Source organism: Sarcophilus harrisii, chromosome 3, assembly GCF_902635505.1.
Source record: "Sarcophilus harrisii chromosome 3, mSarHar1.11, whole genome shotgun sequence".
NCBI lineage: Eukaryota > Metazoa > Chordata > Mammalia > Dasyuromorphia > Dasyuridae > Sarcophilus > Sarcophilus harrisii.
The window spans coordinates 535,985,724-535,996,948 of record NC_045428.1 but is presented as its reverse complement, the minus strand read 5'-3'; the positions used below and the strand labels follow the sequence as shown (position 1 = coordinate 535,996,948).

General features: G+C 35.3%; 1 protein-coding gene and 1 pseudogene across 1 annotated transcript; one reads left to right on the top strand and one right to left on the bottom strand.

The window, feature by feature from the left end:
• The first annotated feature begins 2,253 nt into the window (after positions 1–2,253).
• Positions 2,254–3,261, top strand: LOC100934702 (annotated as a pseudogene).
• Positions 3,262–7,443: 4,182 nt separating this feature from the next.
• On the bottom strand, positions 7,444–8,391 carry LOC100934436 (olfactory receptor 56A3-like). The gene has a single exon (XM_012547298.1). The coding sequence runs from the start codon at positions 8,389–8,391 to the stop codon at positions 7,444–7,446; it is 948 nt and encodes a 315-aa protein (XP_012402752.1).
• Between the last annotated feature and the right edge of the window lie 2,834 nt (positions 8,392–11,225).

Below are 11,225 nucleotides of genomic sequence, written 5' to 3'. Positions count from 1 at the left end.
TGTTTTCAAGGAATGGAAAGAGATGAAATGTGATTTGTTTACCAGTGAGTCATATGAAATGATACTTGAAAAGTATAGAATTGCTAGACTATGAATGGGCTTGAATGACAGATGGAGGCACTTGGAAGAAAATAGGTTATATTTTTGAATTCAGATATATAATGACTATAATTGCATATAAATGAGTTTCTGCCCTTGGGGACCTTATAATCTAAGGCTGGAGACAAGAGCTTTCTCACTAAGAGGCTCCTATATTAATTAAATCACCTGGAAGAGAGTGACTGTGAATTGTGAAAGAATGTAAAAGCAAGTCCTATATGAATCATTTAGGCAAAATGATATATTTAGCCTCTCAAAGTGACAATTTTTAATACCACATGACCACTGGATTCTGTGAGATGCAGAGTTCCTGATTTGGTTTAGCTCTCATATCCCCAAATTAGAAGAACCCTCACAAAACACACTTCTTTCCCATAATTCACACTTCTTCATCCCTAATCCTAGTCTACTACCCACACACTTTCCAAGATGAATTAGTCAGATACTCATTGGTGTAACATTGTAAGTCACAGAGAGGACACCTTCTAATGGGATACTGATGTTGTTAGATGATTGACCTTCAAGTAACTAATGGACCTCACTGTGAGCATCATATCTTTTAGCCTTTGATCTTGAGTAATTTTATAACTTCTATTCATTGGTCTCTAATGCCTTACAAAAGCTTGCTCCTGGGCCTTTGTTCATACTGTCTCCTCTTTTCAATATTCTTGCCTATATTTTTAAAAATCAATTTATATACATCTTTCAGAACAAATTTGTGCAAACTTACTTTATTAATCCTTATCTACTTCAATCCATCTTATTCTCCAGAGCTTTTACTTTAATTTGTTTTTAAATGTAACTATAAAATATTACAGTTGAAAAAAAATTAGAAATAAGTGACATCTATCCAATCATTTTATAACAAGGGAAACTGTGACATACAATGCTTAAATGATATTCCTTAAATCACAAAGGTATCAAAGACAAAATCACACCTAGAAACTGGGTCTCTTGACTGATAGACTGATTTTCTACATGTTATTATTTTGTGTATGTGAAAGAGACATAAAAAGAGGCAGTCTGGGAGAGAGACAGGGGCAGAGACAGAGAGAGCATTTCCCTTCTTATACTATTATTCACAAGAGTGAATAATATTTCTTTTTGTATTTTCTCCAGAGTCTAGAACAGGGCTCACCACGTATCCATTTCATTTGAAATCATTTTGATTTACTGATTAAATACTTGAATATCCCATGCCATATTTATATTTATTTAGACTGGATACAGGAAGTAATATAATAGAAAAGGACTTAATGTCTTAAGCTAGTGATTCTAATCAATCTCCCCTACTTTTTCTATTGCCCCACTGACCTTATTCCCTTTTTTAGTCTGGAACATTACAACCATGAATTGGGGAGAAAGTAGCTGTTGATAATCCATAGCTATCAAATGGCACCAAACCCTCAGAGATTATTCCTAAAATATGTTGAGGGCTGTGGATAGTGGGGGAACTGCAGAGAAAGGTATAAGAGCCTTTATCCTGGTAGAAACTCTGCTAACTACATCTGGGCTGGCTCCCCCTCCTCCCTGTGGGTTGGCAGTTTCCCAAGAAATTATGGGATATGACAACCTTCGCTATTTCCTGGATTTATAAGCACCAAAGTGCTTTGGAATAGTGAAAAAGCCTTTGACTAATGTCAGATAACCCCTACCTATTTTCTGAGATCAGTATAGGCATATATAATGACAGGGTAAGCTTCTGGATATCTGCAAATACAGGGTGTCCTTGAAATCATAAATATGACAAGATTTTGTCAAGGACTATTTGACTTAATTTGAGAATTAAAGTTTAGATCACCACGTGTTGCATCTCTAAAACAAATTCCTGAGGAGTTGACCCATGCTTTGTGATGACTCTGTGTATACTTTGCTTATGGAACCCTATGGTCTATAAGTGCTTGGAGTTGATCATGAAAATGGACTCCTGTTTCCACCCTTCCTGCTGAGTCCTGCCTCCTCAATCCTCACTACAACAGGACTCTGGCTGATTTCGGGGCCCTCCTGGTAACACAAAGAGAACACTACTGAAATATACAGGGGAATGAAGAAATAAGGAAAGATAGCAGATTGAGATACTTCCCTTATTAGATTCTCTTGAATGTGAAAAGTATAGAAATTAATTTTTTTATTTCACTAGGGCTTTAATAAGAGATGGTGTATTATCATTCTGGATGGAAGAGGCTTCAGAAGTGATCATGATCTTTGGTAGATCTCAGGAAGATGTCTTCTTCGAATGACACAGAGTTCCATCCTTCCTTCTTCCTGCTTCTGGGAATCCCAGGTCTTGAAGGTGCACACACCTGGCTTGGTTTCCCTTTCTGTGCCTTATACCTAGTTGCACTCATGGGAAATATCACCATTCTGTATGCAATTCAGACTGAACAAAGCCTCCACCAGCCCATGTTCTACTTCCTGGCCATGTTGTCAGGAATTGACTTGAGTTTATCCACAGCAACGATTCCCAAGATGCTGGGAATCTTCTGGTTTCACTTGAGGGCTATTGATTTTGGGGCCTGTGTCACCCAAGTGTTCTTTATCCATTTTTTCACAGTTATGGAGAGCATTGTACTCTTGGCCATGGCTTTTGATCGATATGTTGCCATATGCAACCCACTCCGTTACACCATGATCCTTACTCACAAAATCATTGGTTTCATTGCTCTGGTGGTTTTCTTAAGGAGCTTGTGTATGATAGCTCCTATTGTATTTCTCCTGCTTCGACTCCCTTACTGTGGACACAAAGTTATACCCCACACTTATTGTGAGCATATGGGTGTGGCTCGATTGGCCTGTGCCAATATCAGAGTCAATATCTTTTTTGGCTTGGGAAATATTTCTATATTATTTTTGGATGTTATTCTGATCATCATCTCCTATGCTAGGATACTCTGGGCTGTCTTCCGCCTCCCCTCCCGGGACGCTCGACTCAAAGCACTCAATACCTGCAGCTCCCACATCTGTGTCATCTTAGCCTTCTTCATGCCAGCCCTCTTCTCCTTCCTCACTCATCGTTTTGGCCATAATATTCCCCATTACATTCATATTCTCCTGGCCAATCTCTATGTGGTTGTACCACCTGCCCTCAACCCTATCATTTATGGTGTCAGGACCAAGCAGATCAGGGAGAGAGTTTTGAGGATTTTCTTTAAAAAAGAGTGATATGGCAGAGACAAGGAAGTCTCAGGGACTTTTCCTTTATTCTGCCACAGAAAATGAGCCCAGTTAAAAGCTGAAAAACATTATATGACATAGTGAATAGAGAGCTAATCTCAGAAATAGAAAGATTGGGGTACAAATTTCACATCCTAAGTCTATATCTTTGGGCCACCTTTCAGTGCCCCAGACACCAGTCTAACATTCTAAGTTGCAAAGAAGTTCCTCACCTGCATTTGTTTATTGTATTTTATCATTCTAAAATACCCCATATCAATGAAAATATTTTTTAAAAATAGCTTTAAAACTCTCCCAGTGGGTATAGATAATATATTTATATATGGATATGCATATCTTTTTGATGGCATATAAATATAAATGGGTTGGCTTATGGATGGGTTTTTCCAAGCAGTAAAGGGTAAAAGATGAAATGACTGAAGAAACAAAAGTCTGAGCTTATGAATTTACTAAGGAAGGCATACAAATTACCTAACAAATTTGGACAAACCCCTCATGGCTTTGGCACTGGACCATGAATACAGGAGGAGATAGATTTTCATGCATTGATAACAATTAATTAAACAAAAGCAATTCATTATAATAAAACAATTAACCAGGATACAAGATTAAATAATCTGATTTTTAATTGGAGGAAAGAATAGAAACTTTCCAAGCTGGAATGGGGAGAATGAACAGACATAAAAATGGTGTGCTCCTCTGACCTCTAACAGATATATTCAATAAAAAGAACTTGGGAATGCTAATTAATTGACTAGCATGAGAACAGATTTAATATAGGACATATGTATGACTGCAAGGAAATTCTTTGCAACAAACTGTCTGGTTTCCAGCAGAAGCATAAACTAAGTCTCTAAGTAGCAGGCATATTTGGTCTAGTTTCCCAGCATGCAGAGCTAGATTGAAAAAAAAAATTCAATGCAGTGTTCTCACAATTCCAACAATTGAATAAAGTTTTCTTACAAAACAGAAGTTGGACTAGATCCATAATTGAATAGAAAGAGAGCTGTGCTAATTCCAGAACTGAGTCATAAAATGGAGTTATTGTGGTTCATTTCATTACCAATATCACTTGTGTTTTCAATTCCCTAACCTGAACAAATATTCTTCACTTTGTTACATTCTAATACAAGTGATAACATGGAGTGATATAATGTCAGAATAGGAAGTAATTTGTGAAATTAATTCTACAAGTACTTATGTGGGCATTTATTATATATGGTCTTTGACAAGCTGTTATCCATTATTACACTAAAAAAACACTATGAATAGAGAACTATCTTGTGATACAGTTTATCTTAGGTTCAGATATATCTAATCATTAGAAAGTTGTGGATCACCACGTACTGAATCTCAGAACGATACGTTGTTGTGCTCAGTGGGACCATTGTTTCATCTGGAGTTCAAACAGAAAAAAGTTTAATTTTTCCTCAACATGATAGCCTTTAAAATCATAGCTTTAGGGTGGGAAGGGACCATATGAAGTCATGGATTCCACTATTGACATTTGGTATATGAAGAAATTGAAGGTAGTTGAAGCCTCTTGGCCAAGGTCTCACAATAATCAACAGAGTTAGAATTCCACCATCTCCTCTAATTCTAAACCTAATATTTTATTGTATTATATTACTTCCTTTGCACCATGGTTACTGCCAAGGTCCACAATGATTGAATTGCATCGCTATTTAGAAAATATCCTTCCATTTTGTTAAGATTTTTTGGAGAGATTTTACATAATCTAAAATACAAGTATGTTATTTTTATGGAATTCTCATAATTTCTAAATAACTAAATCAACCACTTTATAAATAAATGAGCAAATGAATAAATAAATGAATGAATGAATCAGTGAATAAGTATATAACTAAATAAATGAACTAAAGAATAAATTTAGTAATGCAACAAAGACATAGAAATACTTGCATTAAAATTATATTTGCATAACAGTGTTTTTAATGAATCCATATTAGCTAGGAGTGATTGTTTATTTTAACTATTCACAAATAATTTTTTCAATATTTAAAAAAAGTCAACCATTGGTCAACTTTAACATTCTCTATTACTTTTATTTTGTGCTAAACTTTATTATTCCTCATATTATTTTCACGTGTCAGTTTTTTATTCAGTCATATGTGTCACCTACAACTATTATTGATGTGCTTTAAAAAATATAATTGGCCAATAAGTTCATAATACATTTTATTAGGCTTTTTAGGCAGATTCCTCCTTTTTTCCACATTCAATTATTTTTATTTGTGTCATCAGAATTTAATTATAGATAGCATTTTATTCCATACAAATTTTCCAGTAAAATCTAGGAACAAAGTGAAAAGCTCAACTACTGTTTGAGAAGGATGTTGTTAAAATGGAATGTGTCCAGAAGTGAGAAACCAGAATAGAGAAGGACCTTGAGTTGATGATGTATTAGTATGAATTGAACAAATTGGGAATGTTTAACCTTGTGCAAAGACACATGGTTGTCTTGACATATGAGAGGACTTAACATCTATCTTCAAATAAATTTGAAGGGTTGTCATGTAGAGAAAGGAAATGATTTGCTCTTTATCTCCAGCAGAATGAATTAGGAATAAGAAGAGACACATATGGTACTGATGTAATGAAAATAATGAGATGTTAAGGTGGACATACTTTTTATGTATTAGCTAGACTAGGTGCTCCCTGGGGTCCCAGTTCTCAAATTATATAGGTTTATTTTTTGATCTTACCTAGTATTTAATGAAATTTTTGAAATCCCATTTCACAATGACTCCAGAAAGGTCTCAGTCAGGCAAGAGGGGATGTGAACCAGTGTACATGCTGTGTAGGGAGACCCAGGGAAGAATGGTCCCATGCAGTGAATATAGTGGGCGGCTTTTATCTCAAATATAGCAGCATTGGCTATTTGTCTTGATTCGGAAGCCAGTGAGTCAGTAGACTGGTTCTAAGACCTTCAAAGCAACTACAAAAGGCAAATAGTGAGCTCCTGAACCCTAGCATAACAGGTGGCATTTGGCTAGGATGACCCAGTGAGGAGAGGAGCCTGCAGCACCCCAAGCCCCAGAGTAAGAGGAAGCTAGGAACAATCTCCCCTGTTCCATAGGAGCAGACCTCAACCTTTTAAAAAATAACCAAAAAGGGAAAAAAAGAACTCTGATCATAGATAGTTATTATGGAGACAGGGAAGAACAGAACTGAAATACTGAGGGCACTAAAGGCAAAATGCATCCAGATGAAGCCTCCAAGTAGGATATGAATTAATTTCCAACTTAAAAAGACTCTGTTGGAAGAATTGAAAAAGAATCTTAAAAGAGAATTAGAAGAAAAATTGGGAAAGGAAATGAAAATTTTGCAGGGGAGTTTGGAAAAGAAAACAGAAATTGTCTAAAGAAAACTCCTTAAAATTCCTTTGGTGAAATGGGAAAAAAGCCAATGCACAAAACAATTCCTTTATAATTGCTATCTCCTGACTAGGGTAAATATCCTTTACCACAGAAGATGCTTATGTTGTACCTATATTTTTTGTCATTTAGACATAGTGGTTTAAAGTTGCTAATTGATTCTCTTTTTCTGATTTTCAAGTAAAAACATGGTGAAATTTTCAAGTTTTTAGAAATATAAAGTCTTCATATCCCTGATATGTGAGATAAATCTTCAAATAAATAAATTCTTCATAATCCCAAATATGTTTAAGAAAATTCTTATTACTATAAGCAGCCTGATTTGGAACTGAATTTTCTCACTTGAAAGATTTACTTCAAGGTATTTAGATTTGCCATGGATTCTGTTTGGTAAGATGTATTTAAGGGAAAGTATGTGGAATTCAAGGAAAGATGACAATTGGCCAATAAAAAGCAGTAAGAATAGATACCTCACTGTTCAAACATTGGGTAGAACTACTTTTAGAGCCAAAGTCTTTTTTTTTTTTTTTTTTTTTTTTTTTTTTGCTGAGGCTATTGTGGTTAAGTGACTTGCCCAGGGTCACACAGCTAGGAAGTGTTAAATTTTTGAGGCCAGATTTGAACTCAGGTTCTCCTGTCTTCAGGAATAGTGCTCTATCCATTGCACCACCTAGCTGCCCTGAGCTGAAGATTTTTATTTAGTTTTTCTTTTTAATCTTGATCCTGAACAATTTTATCCTTCAAATGCAGTGGACCATCCTAAATTTCTTTTTCACACACCCTTCTTTATTAACTTCACAATTCCTTGTTTGATCTCCTGGGTTCGGACTCCATAAACAATAGGGTTGAGAGCAGCTGGAATCACATGGTGCAGAACATTGAGTAAGATGGGAACATCAGGAGAAACTCTCTTCTTGACTACATGGGTGAGAACAAAGACCAGCAGTATGGTGCTGAAAAAGAGGATGAGAATGAAATGGGAGCCACATGTACTTAAGGCTTTTACTGCAGCACCTTTAGCCTTTAGTTGAAGAATAGCACGTAAGATGAATATATAGGAAATGAAAATGAGGATGACATCAGAACCAAGGACAGTCCAACCAATAATGAATTGGTAGAGGCGATTGAGTGTAATATTATCACAAGAAAGTTTGGACACTGACAAGTTGGCACAAATACAGTTCTCAATGACATTGTACTTACAGTAGTGTAGCTGAGCTGAGAGAATAGGGATGGGCCCAGTGACAAGAGCATTCCGGGCCACTATGAAAATGGCAGCCTTGGCAACAAATTGATCAGTAATGATGGATGGATAGCGCAGTGGGTGGCAGATGGCAACATATCTATCATATGCCATTATCAAGAAGGTACAGGATTCCATGGCCAGAAAGCAGTTCATGATGTACATCTGGAGGAAGCAGGCAAAGAAGCTGATGGGTCTGAGGTCAAACCAGAAGATGAGCAGGACTTTGGGGATGACAGTGAGACAGAGCACGATGTCCAGCAAAGAGAGCAGACTGAGCAGGTAGTACATAGGTTCATGCAGAGAGGCCTTCAGTCGAATCGTGATTAGGAGGGTGACATTGGCCCCCATGGCCAAGAGGAAAAGCAGGCTCAGGGGCAAAGAGAGCCAGTGCTGCCAGCTTGGAGATCTGATGAAACAGTTAAGGAGGAACTCAGAGACTTCTGTGGAAGAATTGTCAGAAAGTAGCTGGGGCATAGTCTTCTGAATTCTTCTAGAGAAAGGAAAAAGTTAAAGAATAAATTGTAAAAGTCTAGAGGACAAGCAAGGAATCAATCTATAAGTCTTTATTAAGCACTATTATTTACTAAGTATAGTTTTGAGTGCTGAGTATATAAAGAGAGAAATGAAAGTCCTTGCCTTCAAGAAGGAACATTCTGTTGGGGGAGAAAGTATAAACATACATGAGTTATGTGCAATACATAACTTCTTAAAAGAATCTATAGAGTATTTCTCTGAAGTGTTAATCTCAACCTACTATTATTCATATATATTCAAATGCATATGTTTATACACCTGCATATCTTTGTGTGTAAATGCATGTGTTTACAAACATACACATGCATATGTGTAATATGCATAAAATTCATATATACATACACATATTTAATAATAAGTAATGGGGGAGGGTGGAAAAAATACCATAACTTGGGAAGATCAATAATGAAAGAGTTAGTATTTATAAACTAAGGATTCTATCAATCATAGGGGCACACTAGGCATAAAGCATAAATCATGCAAAGAAAGAGGCAAAAAATAATGTTCTGTGTGAGAAATAGTAAAAATTCCCATTTAGCTGAAATGAGGAAAAAATATATAATGAGGCTGAATAAATATGTTGGAGCCAGATTTTGAAGGATATATTAACTGACACATAGAGTGCTTTATATTTGATTCTATAGGTAAAAGGCAATTTGTTGAGTAGAAAGAAATGTAGTCAGACAAATGCTTTAAGAAAACATTTTGATAGTTTGGGGAGAATGGATTTGATAGAAGGAAGATTTGAGTCAGCACTTTTACAATAACACAGGTGAAACACAATCAGGTGCTAAATGAAAGAGTGGTCCCTAGTAGTGAAAAGAATGGGGTGAAATAGATGGTAGAATCTATTAGACTTGTAAATTTACTGGATGTCTAGGGTGACTCACTAGTGAAGACTTGAGCATCACACTGAAGTTGCAAATCTGAATGAATGGAAAGATAATTATATCTTAAACAGAAATAGGGAATTTAAAAAGAAGCATGGATTTTATAGGGAAAGAATGAGTTCAATTGGGGCTTGTTGATTTCAAAATACTGAGGGGATATCAAATTTAGAATTTATAAATGGAAGATGGCGATGCAGGATAGCAATTCAAGAGAGAAATTTATATGGAGAATCATTTGAATAGAAATGAAAATTAAATCCAGACTCCAAGACAGAAAGCTCTGCAAAAAGTTGATAACTATTTCCTTCTATTTTATTAAGTTTCTAAGAAAAATATTTGAAAGATTCGTAATTTGTAATCTGGAAAATGAACCAAGTGCATCATGCTTTATGTGCTGTCTGTAAATCTCCAGTCTGGCACCATTAATTTGAAATATAAGAATCTGACAGACCTTGTAGTCAGGAGGACCTGAGTTCAAACTTAGCCTCATATACTACCTGTTTGTTTTTGGGCAAATTACAACTCCATTTTCCTCAAAAAAGAAGAAATGTAAGAATTTGTAAATGCATTTGAGGTGAAGTTGTATCTCTACTTTGATCAAAGATCAAAAATCTCTACAGGAAAATAAGTAGTTGCCACGCAAGGCAAACTAAAAATAATTAATTTCAAGAGTACTCAGGATAAAAAATAAAGGTGTGTAAATTAAAAATACTCCATTTTTTAAAAAATAGGGTGACTAATACTTAGTTGACAGCTACATGTGTGCATATAATTTTAGCTAATGTTAAAGCTGTTATGAAAAAGTCAGCTGGGAAGGAAAAGTGAAAAAGAACTGAAGCTTTTCTCAGATTGTCTGCTTAGTTCTTTTGCCTCATGAGATTGTATATATATATTATGTGTATGTGTATATGTATATATATTTTATTTGTATGTGTGTATATATATTTTATGTGTATGTGTGTATATATATGTATATACATATATATATATATATATATATAAATAGAGAGAGAGAGAGAGAGAGAGAGAGACAGAGACACACACAGAGAGAACATTTTTATTTATTTGCTTGTTTTAACATACCTTGCTTTATAAATAATGTTAGTAGAGTAAAATCAGAGTGACAGGGGAAAAAACATGGAGAGAGAAACAGAAAAAAAAGAAGTGAACATGGCATGTGTTGATTTACATTCAGTCTTTTAGTAAATGTAGATGGCATTTTTGGTCCAGAATCTATTGGGATAGCTTTGAAACAACAATAATATTCCATTATTTTTGTATACTACAGCTTTTTCAGCCATTCCCTTGATTCATGGGCATCTAGTCATTTTCCAATTCTTTGCGACCACAAGAATAATTGCTACAAATATTATTGAACATGTGGGCTCCTATATCCCTTCTTTGTGATTTCCTTAGGATACAGCCCCAGTAATGGCACTTCTGGGTTAAAGGGTATACACAAGTTTATAGCCCTTTGGGCACAATTTCAGATAACTCTCTAGAATGGCTGGATCATTTCAAACCATCACCAACAAAGTATTAGTATACCAGGTTTCCCATATCCACTCCAACATTTATCATTATTTTTTCCAGTCATCTTAGCTGATCTGAGAGATGTAAAGTGGTACCTCAGAATTGGTTTAATTAGCATTTCTCTAATAAAGAGTAATTAAGAGCCTTTTTTTCATATGACTATATATTAATTTCCTCTTCTGAAAATTGTTCATATCATTTGACCATTTATCAATTGGGGGTTCATAAATTTAATGTATTTCCCAAAAAGCTCCAAGCAAAAAAAAGTGAAAAAGGAAACTAACACTGTATAGAAAATATCAGAGAATTAAATCAAAGTTCAAGAACCTCAGGGAAGTGGAGAATTGATCA